A 21,574-nucleotide genomic window follows, 5' to 3' on the forward strand; every position below is an offset into this window, starting at 1 on the left:
GACACATACTCAGAACTCCAACACGTCTTATTGATGGTGATGTGATGGTGGAAGGGGAGCCTCAAGGTTTCATGGCCAAGAGCCATCTGCTGGCCTTGACGCCGCACCTAGTTGTGCCTCCTTGCCATGGGCCCTAAGACCCGAATGTTATTCAAAGTGATGGATGCTGAATGTGTCCAAGGTGTCCGTTGGGGGAGGGTGTTGGGACCAGCTGTACTATCTTCTGGTCACTGATCACCAGTAGCATGGACAGGAGCCGCTGGAGGCCTCAGATGGGCCACTGTGGTTGGGGTGCGGCGTGCGCGTGCAGAGTACATGAGCGATCAGCCCCAATAAATGCTCTTCTCTGTTCTGCAGGCAAAAACAGAGCACATTAGCCGGGAGCATTTGTGGACTGGTGGTTGGCACGCTGTGCTGCAGCACCTAACCACATAAGAAGAGCAGGCATTGGAGCTGGGGAGGAGGCAAGTGGCCAGGTCGGCAAGTGTTGGCGAGGCTGGGGTGCAGCAGCCAGGTATTTGAGGGTCATAGTCCCATCCACTCTGTCTTTCCACCATCCAAAGCACTGATGATTGCTGCAATCATTAATGCAGCAACACTGCTCATTCACAGACTGATACAGTCAGACGTGTGGGTCATACACAAAGGTCCCTCGGCCCCTTGAGGATGTGCAACTCTAGCACCTTCCAAAGTCGCCTTATCCCATTTGTGACCACTATCCCCATGACATGACATGACATCCCTGCTGCACATCCAAAGACTTATAGCATCTTGTACCTCCACCACCCTTTTAGCCAATGCATCCCACATTACTCTGTCCAAAAGGTCCTCAGCGCCTCACCTGTCAACCTCATGGCATTCAACTTAAATAAATGCCACCTTGTTAGTCATCCCTGCGCCAAGGGGAAACGTTGCCTTCTGGCCACCCGTTTTATGCCCTTATAACGGTATGAAAGTCAATAATGTGACCTGTCAATCTCCTTTGCTCCACGGCAAATGTCGCAAGTGTATTCAATGTTTCCTCATAACTCCAACTCTCCGGGCCATCAAGCATCCAGGTCAGGAACCCCTGCACTCTCCCCACTCCAATGCCATCCCTCCCATGAAGCGCTGGTCACAAGTGAACGCAGAAGTGTAGATGTGACCTCGACAGCGTTTTCTGCACTTGCAACAAGACCTCCCTTTTCCTACACTCTATTCCTCAGCTAATAAAGGCTAGTCTGGCTTTGACCATGTTAAACGCCTTAAGTTCCTCTTCTGCTACCTTAACGGTTCTGCCCAGCAAGGTCCCTGTAATCATTGTGACTTTCCATGGTCCTGCCATTACTCATGTATTCCCGTAGCTTGTTTGACTTGCCCAAGTGCTTAACCGCACACTTATCCACATAACATTCCATGTGGCATTCCTTAGGCCATCTGACCAGCCTGTCTGTATGTGCGTGTAATGTTTGGGCCTCCGCTTGACTATTTACCACCCCACCAATGTTCCTCTCCTTAGGTTCTGGAAAGTTGAGCGCATTGAGGCTGGGGGGTGGGGGGGGTGTTAAAGGTGTTACTGACTATGCTAAGTGATGCACTGTCCTTGTTGTTAATTTCAGCATCACCACCATATTGCCACCAAGAACAAGTCCAGAGCCCCCCCCCTCCACACCTGAGGGGCATCACTTGCAACTTGTGTCACATCATTTCAGTGAGCCAGGCACCAGCACTGTGACTACCGCATCGGTGGGGATTATAACGTCAGCTAGTGTCCCGGGGCACAGTGGAGAGGGCACTTCACAATCACTGGAGGAGAAGGCACGGACAAAGAGTGCCGATGGCGCCAGCAGCCAGAGGACTGCAGGGGACCAGGCACATGCTGAGTTGGGCAGTGATGATGTGCCTCTGGAGATGTCAGCCATGCAGCAGCTGCAGGACAAGCGGCAGGGTGCGCGGGAGCATCTGGCAGGGTTGCATGAGGGTGTGCTTCACTTGGTCTCTGTGTTGGAGGAATCCAGGCAGAGTGTCAGTGATGGCATGAATCTCAGGACAGAGTTTCAGGCTTCTTCCTTTGAGAGATTGGCGACTGTCGTGGAGAGGAGCTTCCAACAGATTGAGAATCATCTGATTGGGTTACGCTCTGACCTGCAAGCCCTCACAGTGCTAATGGCCACAGGTGGTCATTTGCAATGTGGGAGATGTTCTGGGCACCAAGTGTCGCAGTTCGGTGCCCATCCGTCTGTGGTGAGCAGGGAGGTCCAATGTGACCTCATGTTGGCGCAGCAGCTGCCTGTCATCGCTGTGAGCTCCTCTCAGGGTGCTCCGGATGAGGGCAGCAGCTCCTCCGCCTCTCTGCCAGTGAGCATTGCATCCGTTGAGGCTGCAACAACTGGGGAGGTGCCAGTTCTGGAACTGGCCATTCCCCCCAGGCGGGGCCAGCACAGGCTCCAGGGGCCAGAGGACAGTCGCCAAGGTCATCAAGGCCAACAGGACAGCAGAGTCAGCAGGTTGTCTCACAAGCCACTCCGAGCGATGGAGCAGCACCAAGACGTAGCATCCGCAAACGTAAGCATAAGGCACGTTCGGCACTCCACGGGTTTGTTACTGGTGATATTGTGTTGGCCCTAGATTAGGAAATTTTTCATTCTCTGCATCAGCGCGATGTTTATTGTTTATTTTGGTGGCAATAAAGTCCACATTTCTGACCATGGCTGTTTCCTTTGTGCTGCATTTGTATGTTTCACAGACATATCATGAGTGTTTGGGTGGACATTGATGTTTCTGTACTAATCCCTTAGTTGCAGCTGATGAGGTGGAAAATGTAACACCTAAGTGCCATGTGTGGAAGCGCCAGGCGATGCTGGTCCTGCAGATCCATGTGTGTGGAGCTAGCTGAAGGTTCGTTGGATTAAAGTGTCCCAGATGTCCCTGCCTCCTTGGTGTAGTAGCGGGTCAGCATGCTGCCCCTCATCATTGCCCTATACTTCCTCGTCCTCTGAGCCACTGCTGGATTCATCATGTGCAGCCTCATCCACTGTGTCAAGGTCTTCATCGTCAACTGCATCCCCCCTTTCCTGCGCAAGATTGTGCAGGGCGCAGCATGCTACCACTATCAGAGAGACGTAATCTGGGGGGTACTGGACTGCGCCCCCTGAGCGGTATAGGCAATGGAAGCGCATCTCGAGAAGACCGATGGCTGTCTCCACCACAGCCCTTGTGGAGGCGTGGCTCCTATTGTAGTGCTCCTCAGCTTCTGTTCTTGGATGGCGGAGAGGCGTCATGAGCCACCTTCTGAGGGGATAGCCCTTGTCACCCACCAGCCAACTATCCAGCCGAGCCAGAGCACTGAAGAGCCCTGGCACCTGGGAGTATCTGAGGATGTAGGCGTGGTGGGCGCTGCTTGGGTACCTTGCACAAACTTGCAGAATCTGCATCCTGTGGTCACACACTATCTGAACGTTCATGGAGTGGAAGCCCTTCCTGTTGATGAAGGCACTGGGCTCACCTGCTGGTGCCTTGATGGCCACATATGTACAGTCTATAGCACCCTGGACACGGGGGAAGCCAGCAACGGTCGCGAAGCCTTTGGCCTGCTGAGCCTGACTTGCCTGGTTGCAGTGGAAGTAGATGAAGGTCAATGCACGTCTGAACAGAGCATCTGTAACCTACTTGACACAGGTGTGGACAGCTGATTGGGAGACACCGCAAAGACCACCCACCGAGCCCTGGAGGGAGCCAGATGCATAGAAGTGGAGGGCAACTGTGATCTTCAGAGTTACTGGCATGGGGTGTACACCCACACAGTTAGGGGAGATCTCAGGGCCAATCATCTGACAGATATAGTTAACTGTCTCCCTTGAGAGTCGGAGCCTCCTTTGGCACTGCACCTCAGTCATATTGAGATAGCTGCTTCGCCACCTGTATACCCTGGCAGCAGGATAGTGGTGTCTTCTGCGGCCCCTTCCACCTTGGACAACCTCTTGGCCCTGCACCCCTTGTGCCTGCGCCTGGCCTCCCAAAGGTGGCTCCCCTGGAGGCTGATTGTCCAGTCCTGGCCTCCTCCTTATTCTATCCCTCCCTTCCTCCTCAGAGGAGCTGGCTCCAGTGGAGATGTCAGAACCCATATCCAGGCTAAATGGAGGCCTCCAGAAAGCTGCAGGCCCGATAAAGATTCCTGACTGCAGAATGGTGAGCTGAAGCTTCAAAATACAAAGAAAGCTGTTGGAAATCGATCTGAATTGCTACCAATCACACAGGCAAGTTTAAAACACTTTCTGCAATAAATACTTCATTTAAAACATTAACAACCCCTCTGGGCCCACATATTCCGCCTGTGGATGAGGTTTGTTAAAAAATCAGTTACCCGCCTGCCCGTTGGACCCGTGCACCAAGGCGAAGATCGCACGGGCACCTCCAAATTGGCATCGATTGCCGAGTTAAGGGCCTTAACAAGGCCTTTAATTAATGGTGGGCGCACGTCGCACTTCATAGCGCCCGCCCAGCTAAATATTGCGATGGTGCGCGCTGACGGGACGCTCGCCCAATGTCAGCGCGCAACATTTTAAGCGCTGATGTGCGGGTTCCGCCAACCACAAGTCAGCCATAAAATTCTGCCTCATGTCTATGTAATGGCGATTGGATCTAAACCATTTATCTCTTTATGCCACTAACTTATCTCTCTTTTCGCAGATTCTTAGCATGTTCAGAGAAAGAGGCTTCTTTTTTGCTACTGTTCTCTCCCTGGATCTGATTCACAAATGCAGAATTACCATTAAACTCTTATGTCCTTACATATTTACTCTGCTTGTCTTTACCCACATTGCTGTTCTGTTGTCTCAACTTTTCTCTTTGAATTTCTAAATTTCTCTCCACCTGAACCCTCCCCATCCTTCCTCCAGCAGCAGCCCCCCACCCTGGTAACTTAAAGCCCTATCCAGGGCTTTAGTTATACGATTCGCCAGGACGCTGATGCCAAATTGTTTTAAGTGGAGCCCATCCAAACGGAGCAGCTCCTGCTTTCCTGAGTACTGTTGCTAGTGTCCCATGAATTGAAACCCCTTCTTCTCATACTGCTCTTTGAGCCATGGGTTTCAACCTCTAATCTGCTTGACCCGATGCCACTTGGTGCGGGGCTCAGGTAACGACGCAGAGTTGATTATCTTTCAAGTTCTGCATTTTAGTTTGGACCCAAACTCCTCAGCAGAATATCATTCCTCGTCTACCTATGTCGTTGGTTCCTACATGGACCATGACAACTAGATCCTCCCCCTCGCACTGCAAGTTTGTCTCCAGCTGTGTGGAGATGCCCTTAATCCTGGAACCTGGCAGACAGCATACTTTTGGAGCTCTTGGTTGTGACTGCAGAGAACAGTACCTATTCTCCTGACTATACTGTCCACTATCACTGCCATTAAGCTAATTGGTGCTTAGAAGAAAAATTTAAACCAATTTATGAATCTAAGCAATCTATATTTATAACAGTATTTGCAAATACAATGTATTTTTTTCCAAATTATATTGAGAAAAAAAATGGAAATTGGTATTTTGTAGAAATTGTCCTGTATTAAAAATTATCTTTCTTTCATTCCAGCTCTTTCAAATTGGTCTTATTACGTGACCATGCCTATGCCGGCATCTACCTTTACCATTGCAGTTGGATACTGGGTTGAAGTTAAACCTGAATGCACCTTTAGATCCCAGATACCTAGTCCATCATCTTTATCCTCAACCTGTACAAATAAGAGCAGGTTTGCATTGTGTTTCTTACAATGAAATTCAGAACTTTGTAATGGAAGTATGCTGTAAACTCCTTATTTATTAATAAGCTGTTGCTCAGATATCTGTAACCTACTAATTTATGAATATTGTAGGATACCTAATTTGGAATGTTACATTGTTAATGGATGGAACAGTAACCCACTGATTTCTTTCTTTTTACACCCATGAGAAATCTTTAAAACTGAATGGGGGCTGTCTAAATACTGTTAGAACAATATATGAATTTGAAAAATAGAGCCATTACATTGGATAAACCAGAATTTCACTACCATTCCTGATCTTCATCCATTAAAGACTGGAAAAATAAGATGGGCAAAGATAACCTAGACAAGGAATTCATAGACTGTTTTCAGCATAGTTTCTTAGAACAGCACTTTCTGGAGCCAACCAGAGAGCAGGCTATATTAGCCCTGATATTGTGCAATGAGATAGGATTAATTGATGACCTCATAGTGAGGGCGCCCTTAGGTAGCAGCAATCATAATATGATTGAATTTTACATTCACGTTGAGGGAGAAAAGAATGGATCCAAGCCCAGAATTTTAAACTTCAGTAAGGGCAATGGTGAGGGCATGAAAGTAGAGTGAACTAAAGTGAACTGGTAATGAGGTTATGGAATAGATCAATAGAGATGCAGTGACAGATTTTTAAGGGCATATTTCAGAATACAGAACAGATACATTCCAACAGGAAAGAAAAATTTGTGGTTAACTAAAAAAGTTAAAGATAGAATTGGACTTAAAGAAAAAGCATACAATTGTACAAAGATGGGTCAGAAGATTGGAGAGAATATAAAAAAAAAATGACTAATAGTTTGATCAGGAGGGAAAAATTGGAGTGCGAAAGAAAGCTGGCTAGAAATATAAAAACAGATAGTAAGAGTTTCCATATATATTTTAAAAAGAAAATAGTTAACAAAATGAGCACTGGCCCTAAAGAAACTGAGCCTGAAGAATTAATAGGGGAAAATAAGGAGATGACAGATGAATTGAATGGGTATTTTGCATTGGTCTTCACAATAGAGGATATAAGTAACATCCCAGAAATAGCTGTAAATTAGAAAATGGAAGGGATGGGGAGCTCGAGAAAATTACAATCACCAGGGAAGTGGTGCAGAACAAATCGTTAGAGCTGAAAAGTCCCTGGGTCTTGATGGACTTCATCCTAGGGTCCTAAAAGAAGTGGCTAATGAGATAGGTGATGCGTTGGTTGTAATTTTCCAAAATTCCCTAGATTTGGGGAAAGTTCCATTAAGTTGGAAAATAGCTAATTTATTTTTATTCAAAAAGGGAGTTAGGCAGAAAGCAGGAAACTATAGGCCAGTTAGCTTAACATCTGTCTTAGGGAAAATGTTAGAAGCTATTATTAAAGATATTATAGCAGGGCATTTGGAAAAATTCAAGCAGAGTCAACATGGTTTGTGAAAGGGAAATCATGTTTAACGAATTTATTGGAGTTCTTTGAAGAAGTAACATGTGCTGTGAACAAAGGGGTGGATGTACTGTACTTGGATTTACTGAAGGCATTTGATAAGGTACCACATCAAAGATTATTGCGGAAAATAAAAGCTCATGGTGTAGGATGTAACAAATTGGCATGGATAGAAAATTGGCTAGCTAACAGGAAACAGTTAACAGCTAACAGAGTCGGCATAAATGGGTCTTTTTCAGGTTGGCAAGACATAATGAGTGGTGTGCCACAGGGATCCGTGCTGGGACCTCATCTTTTTACAATTTAAAAATTTAAATAAATGACTTGGATGAAGGGACTGAAAGTATGGTTGCTAAATTTGCAGCCCGCTTGATTGGCACCACATCTACAAATATTCACTCCCTCCACCACTGGCGCACAGTAGCAGTAATGTGTACGATCTACAAGATGCACTGCAGGAATTCACCAAGGCTCCTTAGACAGCACCTTCCAAACCCACGATCACTAGCATCTAGAAGGACAAGGACAGCAGATAGATGGGAACACCACCACCTGGAAGTTCCCCTCCAAGTCACTCACCATCCTGCCGTTCCTTCACTGTCGCTGGATCAAAATTCTGGAACTCCCTTCCTAACAGCACTATTAGTGTATCTACACCACATGGACTGCAGAGGTTCATGAAGGCAGCTCACCACCACCTTCTCAAGGGGATCTAGGGATGGGCAGTAAATGCTGGCCTAGCCAGTGATGCCTGCATCCCATGAATGAATTTTTTAAAAAATGACACAAAGGTAAGTAGGAAAGTAATTTGTGATGAGGACATAAGGAGCTTACAAAGGGAAATAGGTTAATTGCGTGGGTGAAAATCTGGCAAATGGAGTACAATGTGGGAAAATGTGAAATTGTCCATTTTGGCAGGAGGAATAAAAAAGAAGCATATTATCTAAATAGTGAGAGATTGCAGAACTCTGAGATGCAGAGGGATTTGGTTGTCCTAGTGCATGAATTGTAAAAGGTTTGTATGCAGGTGGAGCATGTAATTAGGAAAGCTAATAGAATGTTATTGTTTATTGCGAGTGGAATTGAATACAAAAGTAGGGAGGTTATGCTTCAATGATTCAGGGCATTGGTGAGATCACATCTGCAGTACTGTGTTCAGTATTGGTATTTAAGGAAGGATGTAAATGCGTTGGAAGCAGTTCAGAGAAGGTTTACTAGACTAATACTTGGAATGGGTGGGTTGTCTTATGTGGAATAGTTGGACAGGCTAGGCTTGTATTTGCTGGAGTTTAGAAGAGTAAGAGGTGACTTGATTGAAACATATAAGATCCTGAGTGTTCTTGACAAGGTGGATGTGGAAAGAATGTTTCCAGGCGTCGCTATTTAGAAATAAGGAGTCACCCATTTAAGACAGAGGTGAGGAGAAATTTTTTCTCTTATAGGTTCGTGACTCTTTGGAACTCTCTTCCTCAAAAGGCAATGGAAGCAAATTTTTAAAAATCTTTTTAAGGCAGAGGTAGATAGATTCTTAACAAGCAAGGGGATTAAAGATTATTGGGGGTAGGCCGGAATGTGAAGCTGAGATTACAATCTGATCAGCCATGATCTTACTAAATGGCTGAGCAGGCTGAAAGGGCTGATTGGCTTACTCCCGCTCTTAGTTCGTACGTTCATATGTACGTTTGGATTTTCTCCACGCACTCCTAGGTCCTTGAACATGTCACTTTCCAATTCTGTGTCTACCTCTCCAACAACTTACTGTTTGAATCCCTTCATTCTGATTTTGGCCTGCCCAAGGAACTGAGACTGCCAGCAAAGATGTTTTCTGTGACTGCCTTCTCCTTCTTTGGCAAGTACACAGCGATTGGCACAGTTGATCTTTCATAACCTCTCCTCTCTGGCCTACCTCAGTGGATTTGCCCTTTGGTGGTCCTGCTCCTATCTGCTCCAGCATAGTCAGCACATTTCCAGCAGCGGTTTCTCATCCCATTCCTGCAGTTTACTTTTAAAAAATGATTCCATGGGATGTGAACATTGCTCACAAGGCCAGCATTTGTGGCCCATCCCTAACTGCCCTCGTGAAGGTGGTGGTGAGCTGCAGCGTAGGTAACCCACAGTACTGTTAGGAAGGGAGTTCCAGGATTTTGACCCAGTGACAATGAAGGAACGGCATATAGTCCAAGTCAGATGGTGTGTGGAGGGGATCTTGCAAGTGGTGGTGTTCCCGTGCGTCTGGTGCTCTTGTTCTTCTAAGTGGTAAAGATCATGGGTTTGGAAGGTGCTGTCAAAGGTGGCTTGGTGAATTGCTGCAGTGCATCTTGTGTATGGTACAAATTGCTGCCACAGTGCGCTGGTGGTGGAGGGACTATATGTTTAAAATGGTGAATGGTGTGCTGATCAAGTGGTCTGGTTTGCATTGGATTGTGCTGAGCTCCTTGAGTGTATTTGGAGCTGCGTTCATCCAGGCAAGTGGGGAGTATTCCATCACACTCCTGACTTCTGATTTGTAGATGGTGAACAGGCTTTGTGGAATTAAGGGTTAAGTTATTCACTGCAGAATTCCAACCTCTGACCTGCTTTTGTCTACATACATATATGTATGCAAAAGTTTTCAACCTTGGTCCCTTCCTTCTCACTTTTGTATATGCCCTAGGTGGCATTATCCGTAGGCTTGCAGTGATTTTCCATATGCCTCTCCATCCTTTTTCTTACCTTCTCCACAATTAACTCTCTGCTGTCAGACTACCTGTCCAATATCAGAACGAAACATTGTGAAGCCAAGGGCATTGCATTTGGGCCCCACCATGCTTTCTACTCTGTTCCAATGGTTTGCTGATGCTGCACAGGGCTGTATGCAGTTTTGGTGTCATGCTTGACCAGAGCTGACCTTCAAATTCCATATCTTTATTTCTACCTCTGGAATACCATTTTCTTTAGCCATTACCTTAACCCTACTGCAACAAAATCTCTTTTCCACTGTTTTGTCTTCTTCTGATTTGATTCCTCGAATATCTCTTTGTTGGCTGCACTGCATTTTTCACAAAACTTCAGAAGTCCTGTCCCACAACTCGCTGATTACCCATTACACCAATAATTACTGATCTACATTGTCTCCTGCTCCAAAAATACATTAATTTTAAAATCTTCATTGTTGTCTGCAAATTGCTTGATGACTTTGTACCCCCTACCTGAATGATGGCTTCCATATTAAATCAAATTCAAGCCATTCACTTCTCCATTAAATAAAATTCAATCCATTCACTCCTCCAACTCCAACCTGTGCATTCCCGCACTCCCACCTCCAGCGATCACACCCTTCCCCCCTTCCAACTTCATTCCACTATCAGCTTTCTTAGGCCCATCCTTTGAACTCCTTTCCTAAATCTCCCACTTTGCATTATATGCCTTCATCTTTAAACAACTTCTCAAAACTCATCTATTGCACTAGGTCTTTGGTAGCCTTTTTTAACTGCTTCTGTTATACTCTCGTGTTTATTTCCCTTCTCCGTGAAAAGCCTGGGAATGCTTTTCCATGTTAAAAACACAATTTGTTGCTATTTATGTCAATTCTGTAGAATTTTACCCTTTTGTTTAGAACAAATAAATCTCCATTTGGTATCTCATTAGATGGATACAACTGAAACTGCAGATTTTATAGGAATTTTGAGAGACTCTGATTTGAATGTAACATGCCCTTTCCCACTCAGTGATTAAGCTTATGAGAGGGGTGATAGTAAAGAAAGTGGTTACATTATGAAGTTGGACTTGAGATGCTATTACAAGCATAGATAGAATTTCAGGCTTTAATTAGGTTATTGCTTACCTATGAGATATAACCAAACTTGTTTTAATGAAAACTTTAAAAATAAATTTGAACAACTTAATTCCAATACTATATCAGACTGCTTCATAGCTATCTTCATGGAATAACATTACTTCAATCAGGGCATCATAGATCAACCAATAACCTGCAGATATGAAGCAAATTGCAAAATCCTGAACTTCAGAATATTGCAATTTGGATAATTGATCGTGTGTTATTTGAGGATAATAGCAAGGCCTATATGAGAAGTTGTTTCCAATAATTGTTTGTGAATAATTTGACTGATGAAACTGAGTTTCAAATCAATGCTATTACTTGGTTTTTAAGCCATTTTAAACTATTATTCAGTAGTAATATTTATTCACCTTGTTTCTGCATTTTGGTACTTAACCTGTGGTTTTGCATCCTTTTTACTAGTGTTTCCCTGCCATCCTGTGGTCATTCAGCCTATCCTTGCCGTTTTCAAAACCCTATTGCTCAAGCCCAGGATTGGATACCATACCGTGTCTTTGCACCTGATTGTCTGAAATTAAGGAGCCAAGAGATTCTGCTTCCACTGGTGGCTCCGTGCCTTTCAGCAGCTCATTGCGTCCTAGGCACTCATCCTTTCTCCAGGGTTGATGTGCTGATAGTCCCTGCTAGTTTTTCTAGTCTGGGAATGGCCAGGTATGCTTGTTGCTTTCATAATGCTTTTGATATGTAAGTTATTGATGCTTTGTTTAGCAACATCAAAAAGTTGTTTTGTAAGGAAGCTGCTCCTCGGCTTGTAAAATATATCCCAGAAAGCATCTTAAAAATTGAACTTAAATTTCCTGAACAAAAACAGAAAATGCTGGAAAAACTCAGCAGGTCTGACAGCATCTATGGAGAGAGAAAAACAAAGTTAACGTTTCGAGTCCGAAACGTCAGAGCTGAAGAGAAGTGGAAATGTGATGAAATTTATACTGTTTAAGCGGGGTGGGGCAGGTGGAGCTGGATAGAAGGCCAGCGATAGGTGGGGACAAAGGAGGGATTGACAAAGATGTCATGAACTAAAGGACAAAGGGATTGTTAATGGTAGTGGTTAGTGCTAGAAAAGGTGCTAATAGTGGCGTAAAGGTAAGAAAGCAGAATGTGATTATAGCAGAGCAAGGATAGCATTGTGTGAAAGAACAACATGGAACAAGTGACAGATGGCCCTGTAGGGGCTGGGGTGGGGGGAGACAGCGGTGGTGGGGAAAAAAAGGATAGAAATTGGGATAAAAAGGGGATAAAACTACAGATAAATGAATAAAAATAAAACAAGTGGGTAAAAAATAAAAATGAATGTAGAAGAAAGGGGATGAAAAAACAGGGTGAGGATGGAGGAGAGAGTTTATGATCACCCTACATCATATCAACAATTTCCAGTTCCCTGGCCCTAACCACCTCTTCTTCATCATGGACGTCCAATCCCTCTACACCTCCATTCCCTACCAGGATGGTCTGAGGGCTCTCTGCTTCCTTGCTATCCTTGTCCTGCTATAATCACATTCTGCTTTCTTACCTTTACGCCACTATTAGCACCTTTTTTAGTACTAATGACTACCATTAACAATCCCATTGTCCTTTAGTTCATGACATCTTTGTCAATCCCTCCCTTGTCCCCACCTACCGCTGGCCTTCTATCCAGCTCCACCTGCACCACCCCTCTTAAACATTATAAGTTTCATCACATTTCCACTTCTCTTCAGCTCTGAAGAAGGGTCATACGGACCCTAAACATTAACTTTGTTTTTCTCTCTCCACAGATGCTGTCAGGCCTGATGAGTTTTTCCAGCATTTTCTGTTTTTGTTTCAGATTTCCAGCATCTGCAGTATTTTGCTTTTATCTTAAATTTCCATATATTGAGGCAATCTCCCAACCAGCTACCAGATCACCAACTGCTTGATTTTTTGTTAAATTCATAATGTTGTTTTGAAACTAGCAAATAGATTTTTGGGAATGAAATTTCTTAAAGTCCCTGTTATATCTGTTTTAATTGTGTCTTGTGAAAATAGTTCTATTTTCAACTGAGGTTGATGAGTTCCAGCAATAAATACATTTGAAATAAAAAGTTTTATGTTCCTGAGACCAGCATGAACTGGACCTATACTTGCATGTATGTTCCTACTGCAGCAGAATAACAGTAATAATCGAAAGCTAATTTGTATTAATGTCCATAAATTATTCACTTGATGCCTACTTATTTATAATTTACAGTTGACCTACTGGGGCTTAAAATATTGAATGTGGAGAATGCTTTAGATTGAGTGAAAAATGGAAAAGAAAAGCTACTGCAAACAAGACAGGATTTTCTTTGTGGAGAATAATTATAGCTAACACTATTTGTTTCAGCAGTTTTTGGTGTTTTGTATTGTACAAAATTAAAAAGAAATCAGTGATTAACTTGAACAGCATCCTACATCCAAAGCTGGTCAGTCATGTCTGAAAATTGAAAACAGTGGTGTGAGCTATTCCTTGGAATGCCATCCTTCTATAGCTTCTTGTCTTCAATAATAGAGGGAGGACAGGGGGTAGGCACTTGCATAGTTGTAATGTCACCGGACTATGTATCCAGAGACCTACGCTAATGCTTTGCGGAAACAGGTGTGAATCCCACCAAGGCAGCTCATGAGATTTAAATTCAATTAATAAATCTGGAATTAAAAGCTAGTCTTGGCCATAGTGACCATGAAACCATTGTTGATTGTCGTAAAAACCGGCACCACATTTATGGAAGGAAATCTGCTGTCCTTACTTGGTCTGGCCTACATGTGACTCCCGACCCAGAACAATGTGGTTGACTCTTAACTGCCCTCTGAAATCCCCTAGCAAGCCACTCAGTTTCATCAAACTGCTACAAAGTCTACAAGAAGGAATGAAAGCAGATGGATCACCTGGCATCAACCTAGGCACCGGAAACAATACGGCACATCCAGCCCTGTCGACCCTACAGACTAAAACAGAATTACCTGGAAAAACTCAGCAGGTCTGGCAGCATCGGCGGAGAAGAAAAGAGTTGACGTTTCGAGTCCTCATGACCCTTCGACAGAACTTGAGTTCGAGTCCAAGAAAGAGTTGAAATATAAGCTGGTTTAAGGTGTGTGTGTGGGGGGCGGAGAGATAGAGAGAGAGGTGGGGGGGTGTGTGGTTGTAGGGACAAACAAGCAGTGATAGAAGCAGATCATCAAAAGATGTCAACGACAATAGTACAATAGAACACATAGGTGTTAAAGTTAAAGTTGGTGATATTATCTAAATGAATGTGCTAATTAAGAATGGATGGTAGGGCACTTAAGGTATAGCTCTAGTGGGGGTTTTTTTTTAAATAATGGAAATAGGTGGGAAAAGGAAAATCTTTATAATTTATTGGAAAAAAAGGAAGGGGGAAACAGAAAGGGGGTGGGGATGGGGGAGGGAGCTCACAACCTAAAGTTGTTGAATTCAATATTCAGTCCGGAAGGCTGTAAAGTCCCTAGTCGGAAGATGAGGTGTTGTTCCTCCAGTTTACGTTGGGCTTCACTGGAACAATGCAGCAAGCCAAGGACAGACATGTGGGCAAGAGAGCAGGGTGGAGTGTTAAAATGGCAAGCGACAGGGAGGTTTGGGTCATTCTTGCGGACAGACCGCAAGTGTTCTGCAAAGCGGTCGCCCAGTTTACGTTTGGTCTCTCCAATGTAGAGGAGACCACATTGGGAGCAACGAATGCAATAGACTAAGTTGAGGGAAATGCAAGTGAAATGCTGCTTCACTTGAAAGGAGTGTTTGGGTCCTTGGACGGTGAGGAGAGAGGAAGTGAAGGGGCAGGTGTTGCATCTTTTGCGTGGGCATGGGGTGGTGCCATAGGAGGGGGTTGAGGAGTAGGGGGTGATGGAGGAGTGGACCAGGGTGTCCCGGAGGGAGCGATCCCTACGGAATGCCGATAAGGGGGGTGAAGGGAAAATGTGTTTGGTGGTGGCATCATGCTGGAGTTGGCGGAAATGGCGGAGGATGATCCTTTGAATGCGGAGGCTGGTGGGGTGATAAGTGAGGACAAGGGGGACCCTATCATGTTTCTGGGAGGGAGAAGAAGGCGTGAGGGCGGATGCGTGGGAGATGGGCCGGACACGGTTGAGGGCCCTGTCAACGACCGTGGGTGGAAAACCTCGGTTAAGGGAGAAGGAGGACATGTCAGAGGAACTGTTTTTGAATGTAGCATCATCAGAACAGATGCGACGGAGGCGAAGGAACTGAGAGAATGGGATGGAGTCCTTACAGGAAGCGGGGTGTGAGGAGCTGTAGTCGAGATAGCTGTGGGAGTCGGTGGGTTTGTAATAGATATTGGTGGACAGTCTATCACCAGAGATTGAGACAGAGAGGTCAAGGAAGGGAAGGGAAATGTCAGAGATGGACCACGTGAAAATGATGGAGGGGTGGAGATTGGAAGCAAAATTAATAAATTTTTCCAAGTCCCGACGAGAGCATGAAGCGGCACCGAAGTAATCATCGATGTACCGGAGAAAGAGTTGTGGAAGGGGGCCGGAGTAGGACTGCAACAAGGAATGTTCCACATACCCCATAAAGAGACAGGCATAGCTGGGGCCCATGCGGGTACCCATAGCCACACCTTTTATTTGGAGGAAGTGAGAGGAGTTGAAGGAGAAATTGTTCAGCGTGAGAACAAGTTCAGCCAGACGGAGGAGAGTAGTGGTGGATGGGGATTGTTCGGGCCTCTGTTCGAGGAAGAAGCTAAGGGCCCTCAGACCATCCTGGTGGGGGATGGAGGTGTAGAGGGATTGGACGTCCATGGTGAAGAGGAAGCGGTTGGGGCCAGGGAACTGGAAATTGTTGATGTGACGTAAGATGTCAGAGGAATCACGGATGTAGGTGGGAAGGGACTGGACTAGGGGAGAGAGAAGGGACTTCTCCTTACTAACGTGTGGGGCCTTGTGCCAAAACTGGGAGAGCTGCAACAGCCTGCCATTGTCTGTAAGGTATGATTCCGTGAACTATGACTATGCCCCAGACATTGTCACCATTCCTGGGTATGCCCTGTCTCATTTAGGAAGGACAGACAAGAAATTGATGTAAAATATACAAAACTCTATGACTCTATAAATGGCTGAAGGCACTGGTTATTGCAAAGGCAATGGGCCCTGACAACATTCCAGCAATAGTACTGACAATTTGTGCTTCAGAAATAGTTGCGACCTTAGCCAAGCTGTTCCAGTACAACTACAACACTGACATCTACCTAACAATGTAGAAAATTGCCCAAGTATGTCCTGACCACAAAAAGCAGGACACATCCAACCCAGCCAATTATCACCCATCAGTCTACTCTTGTTCATCAGCAACATGATGGAAGGGGTCATCAGCAATGCCATCAAGAGACACTTACTCTGCAATAACCTGCTCTCTGACCCCTAGTTCGGGTTCCATCAGGGTCATTCAGCTTCTGGCCTCATAACAGCCTTGGTCCAAACATGGATAAGAGAGCTGAACTCAAGAGGTGAGGTGGGAATGACTGCCCTTGATATCAAGGCAGCATTTGACTGACAACAAGGTTGACTGAGGCAACAAGAAGCCTTAGCAAAACTGGAGTCAGTGGGAATTAAGGGGAATTCCCACCTAAGGGGAGTCACACCTAGCACAAAGGAAGACGTTTGTGTTTGTTGGAAGTCAGTCATCTCAGTTCCAGCACATCACTGCAGGAGTTCCTCAGCTGTTTCATCAATGACCTTCCTTTCACCATAAGGGGATGTTCACTGATGATTGCATAATGTTCACCATTCGTGGCTCCTCAGATGCTGAAGCAGTCTGCGCCCATGTGCAGCAAGACCTGGACAACATTCAGGCTTGGGCTGATAAGTGGCAAGTAACATTTGTGCCACACAAGTGGCAGGGTACAATCATCTCTAACAAGAGAGAATCTAACCATCTCCGCTTGACATTCAATAGCATTATCATCGCTGAATTTCCCACTATCAACATCCTGGGGGTTACCATTGACCAGAAACTGAACTGGACTAGCCACTGTGGCTACAGGAGCAGGTTAGAAACTGGGAATTCTGCAGCGAGTAACTCACCTCCTGACTCCCTAAAGCCTGTCCATCAAGTACAAGGCACAAATCAGGAACGTGCTGGAATGCTCTCCACTTATGCACTGCAGCAACTCACTGAGGCTCCTTCGACAGCACCTTCCCAACCCAAAATCTCTACCACCTAGAATGACAAGGGTAACAGATGCATGGGAGCATCACCACCTGCAAGTTCTCCTCCTAACAACACAACCCTGACTTGGAACTATAATGCCATTCCTTCACTGCTCCAATCTAAAAGGGGACAGCATCAATTATACAGTTTCCCTTCTAGCATTACTTTGCCCTAGTGAAGTGTGGGGTAGTGAGCTATTCAAGAATAACAGCTTTTAATTAAAAATATTAGGAAAATATGTAATTCCTAATAGGCATTTGCTGGTAAGCACAACAGGAGCATGGTGAATCAGCCACACAGCAGCTTGGGTTTGGGCTGGTTTCACAGCTGCTGCACCTTCCTGCTGGCTGCCACTAATTGACTGATCTCTGTGTGTGGGGGCTGGGGTTTGTGGGACTAGTCGAGCTGTGTGTGCGTGTGTTGGGGGAGCAGGTAGGAGAGGGGTTGATTACAGTGTGTGCACGGGTGGGGGCAGAGGGACTGATCAAAGCATGTGCGTGGTGAGGTGGGTGGAGCGGGGCTGATTACAATGTGTTTGTGGGTTGGGGGGAGAGGGGCTAATTACAGTGTGTTTGTGGGTTGGGGGAGAGGAGCTGATCACTGTGTGTAGGGGGTGGGTGGAGAGGGGCTGATTACAGTGTGCATATGTTGGTGTATGTTGATCTATAGTACTCTAACTTTAATAATTATATACTGAGTGTTACTATGCTACTTTATTTGCTATTTTGTTTTTGTTGGCATCTAGGGTCCCATTACTCTGCAAGTTTTGAAATGGGGCCACGTTGGAAAAAAGTTTGGGAAGCAAGGACCTGGAGCATTCTTGCTCTGTATGACTCAGTACCATACTACTAAAGTGTGTCTTAAATCTCCAAACTACTGAGAAGTTCCCTAGGATATATTCTAAGAAGGAAACTTGTCACACTGTTAGGAAGTAGGTTATACTGATATTTGTGGGTGTTAGGAATGAGTTTTAGCTTTAATGTTTAAGTTTGATTTGTGATTTTGTATCTGTGTTAAAAAGGTCAAAGTTGAGTTTTAGTTTTACTTTTAAAGATGCCTGCATTTCCAGTGAGAATTTACGACTGTAAGAGAAATCAAGCAAACGAGTAGAAAAACTGAGCAGTTGCCTAGCAACAGGGGTCCAGAGAGGCAGCTCCCTCCCATAGACACACACACAAGAAATTAGAAACAGCAGTTTTTAATTTCAGTTTTGAAGACAGCTGCCAGGCAGAAGCAGCTTAGAAGATTCAGATAGCCAGTCCCAAGCTAAAGTTGGTTGAACATAGCTGCCAGAGGAAGACTGGAACAAAAGAGACAGATAGCCAGTCCCAAGCTAAAGAAGAAAATCCCCAAAAATCCAGGGGAGTGGAATAGGATGAAGTCCCAAGCAGACCTTCTAGTCAAAGGAAGGGCAGGAACTTGGAAAAGATTCTGTTCAGTCATCCTTCTCCACGTACCTAAACAAACAAATAAAAGTTAGGATCTATCAAGCTGGGTTCCACCCTGGGATCAGGCTTGTCCAGTGGTAACCTCAGCTATGTTTTAAAACATAGAAAATAATGAAAATAATAAGCTTACATATGCTTCATTTTGATTCCCTCCCCAGCAAATATTTAACTTAAGGCCACTCTTTGTAAATTTCCCATGCCAAACACTTAGAGTTTATGGTAACTGAGTAAATGAAATCCTATTTATATTTAATGGAATTCCAAGATTTTTCTGATATTATAGGATTATATTCAGTGTTCAAAATACACAGGAGTGGTGGATGAATTTGCCTCTGAAAGCCCCCAATACGGAAAACTTAATCATGGGGCGACCAATCAGAGGAAAGCTGCCTCCATGTGTGGAAGATTCTTTAAGGAGTTCCTTTACTCACAAGCTGGTTCTCTCCTGTGGTTGCTGCTGATGGTCTGTTTCTCTCCCTAGTGAGCCTGTGATTGGAGGAGCAGTGGGAAGGTGAGTGAGGCTGAGGCAGGAGCGAGGCTGAGGGAGGAGCAAGGCTGGGTTCAGAGGGCAGGTACAAGAATGGGGGTGAGGAGCGAGGCGGGCGGTTGGGGGGACAATGGGGGCTGGTGGAGAGAGCAAGGGTGGGGATGCGTGGTTGGGAGGTGGTGGTGAGGCTGGCGAGGGCTACGGGTGCGCCGGGGAGCAAGGTAAGGGGGAAGCGAGACTGGGGGAGTCGTGAGGCCAGCAGGAAAGCGAGGAGGCAGCCAGGAGAGAGAGCAGTTTTAAATCTGTCAACAAAGGCACTTTACAGCCTTCCGGACTTAACATTGAGTTCAATAACTTCAGACCATGAGCTCTCTCCTCCATCCACACCCCCTTTTTGATACCCTCCTTTCTTATTCTTTTTAGTTAAATTTATTTATTTATTTTCCCCACTTATTTTCATTATTATTATTTTTAAAATTTATTTCCATTTTTATTCATTGTTTTATCCCCAGCTTTTAGCCTTTTCGATCTTTTTTCTCACCACTGTCCCCTCCCCCCACCCCACCCCCACCAGGGCCATCTGTCACTTTCCAGAGTGCTTACCCTGGTCCTGCCATTATCACATTCTGCTTTCCACTCTTAATGTCACCATTAGCACCCCCTTTAGCCAGTACCACCACTATTAACAACCCTTTGACCTTTTGCTTATGACATCTTTCACAATCTCTCCTTTGTCTCCACCTATCGCTGGCCTTCTATCCAGCTCCACTTGTTCCGCCCCCCTTGAACAGTATATATTGCATCACATTTCTTCTGCCCTTTAGCTCTGAAGAAGAGTCATACGGATTTGAAACGTTAACTCTGTCTTTCTCTCCAATAGTATACAGGACTCTGGGTTGGGTTTTGAGTACAAAAGCAAAGATAATATAACCTTATACAAGTTATTGGTCAGGCCATAGTTAAAATGTTGTGGACAGTTTGGCTGCTCCACTTTAGACAGGATGTCAAGAGAAAGTGTGAAAGGAAATTCACTAAAATGAGTCTGAGGACAAGAGAATTCATTATGAGGAGAGACTAGAAAAATTGGAGTTCTTTCATTAGAAGAGAGGTTAGGAAGAGATTTGATAGAAATCTTCAAAATTATGGAGGAAATTCATAGGGTAAAATTATTTGCATTGGTTGGTGAGTTAATGACTAGAAGGTATAAATTTAGTTTGTTGGCAAAGAATGAAAGGAGAGGCTAGGAGATTGTTTTTTTACTGACTGAATTGTTAGGACATGAAATTCCATACCTGAAACAGTCATGGAAACATAACACGTTGTAGCTTTCAAAGGAAAGTGGGTAAATATGTAAAAAATAAAACTTTAGGAAGCTGTGGATGAAAATCAAGAAATTGGGCTACCTGGAGAGTTATTCCAGAGAATGGACTAGAATAAAATTCTAATTTGATAATTGGTCTCAACTTGAAACTGGTGGAATTCTGGGTACATATTTTGCCTTCTATTTACATCTGATGAGAAACATCTAATTTCTGCCCACAGTGGACATTGTCACTACTAGATCAGTTTTTGATGTTTCTTGCGTGAGATTGACTAGGTCAAAACCCAACAGAGAAACAAAACTTATACCCATTGTCTTTCGCAAAGGTGTAATGTCAGTGGCATAACATCATGCAGGGTTTTGATACCATGAATAGGGAAAGACTGTTTCCTCTGGTTGGAAAGTCAGTGATGAGGAGTCCTTAATTTAAAATGGTCACTAAGACCATAGGAGAATTTTTTTTATGCAGAGCATTTCCAGCAATATTTTTTTAAAAAATCACCCTTATTTTCAAATGCCTCATGGCCTGCTCATCCCTATCTCTATAATCTCCTCTCATCCTACAACTCTCTGACATTTCTTTGCTCCTCTTATTCTGGCTTCTTGCCCATCCTCTATTTCACCCCCACAACCCACCACCTCCCATCCTCCACCACCATTGGTGACTATGGCAAAGCCTTAATCTCTGAAATGATCTCCCTAAATCTCGCTGCCTCTCTATCTTCTTTAAGATGATGTTCAAAATATGCTTCTTTGACCAAATTTTTGTTCACTAGTCCTAATATCTCCATATCAGACTTTTGTTAATACTCCTGTAAAGTACCCTGGGATGTCTTACTATGTTAAAAGTGCTACATAATGCAAACTCTTGTTGTTTATGGAACATGGACTGCTTTGCTATGGAATAGTTGAGGCAAGGATCATTGTATCTTTTTTGGGAAAGTTGGATAAATACTTGAAGCAGAGAGCTCTGGGGTGAGATGGGAGACAATGGATTAGTTCTGGTCAGTGGGATTAGTTCTAATTACATTAGCAAGGAGCTGACATGGATTTGTCGGATCAAATGGCTTTTGTTTGTGATGTAATCTTATATCACTTTTAAATGCTGAAA

At 44.5% G+C, this 21,574-nt stretch overlaps 1 protein-coding gene across 12 annotated transcripts in view; it reads left to right on the forward strand.

The window, feature by feature from the left end:
* LOC121277249 (aminopeptidase O (putative)) overlaps positions 1-21,574 on the forward strand; it is a 347,848-nt gene that overhangs the window by 41,845 nt on the left and 284,429 nt on the right. For all 12 annotated transcript variants that reach the window (XR_005942838.1, XR_005942839.1, XR_005942840.1 and 9 more), the window contains 2 exons: positions 5,570-5,726; positions 11,429-11,677. Coding sequence is in view for 9 of the 12 variants with exons in the window: in XM_041186479.1 (XP_041042413.1) it covers positions 5,570-5,726; positions 11,429-11,677 (406 nt within the window). In the remaining 3 variants the exon portion in view is untranslated. The remainder of the gene's footprint in view (positions 1-5,569; positions 5,727-11,428; positions 11,678-21,574) is intronic.

This window comes from Carcharodon carcharias, chromosome 4 (assembly GCF_017639515.1).
Source record: "Carcharodon carcharias isolate sCarCar2 chromosome 4, sCarCar2.pri, whole genome shotgun sequence".
Taxonomy (NCBI): domain Eukaryota; kingdom Metazoa; phylum Chordata; class Chondrichthyes; order Lamniformes; family Lamnidae; genus Carcharodon; species Carcharodon carcharias.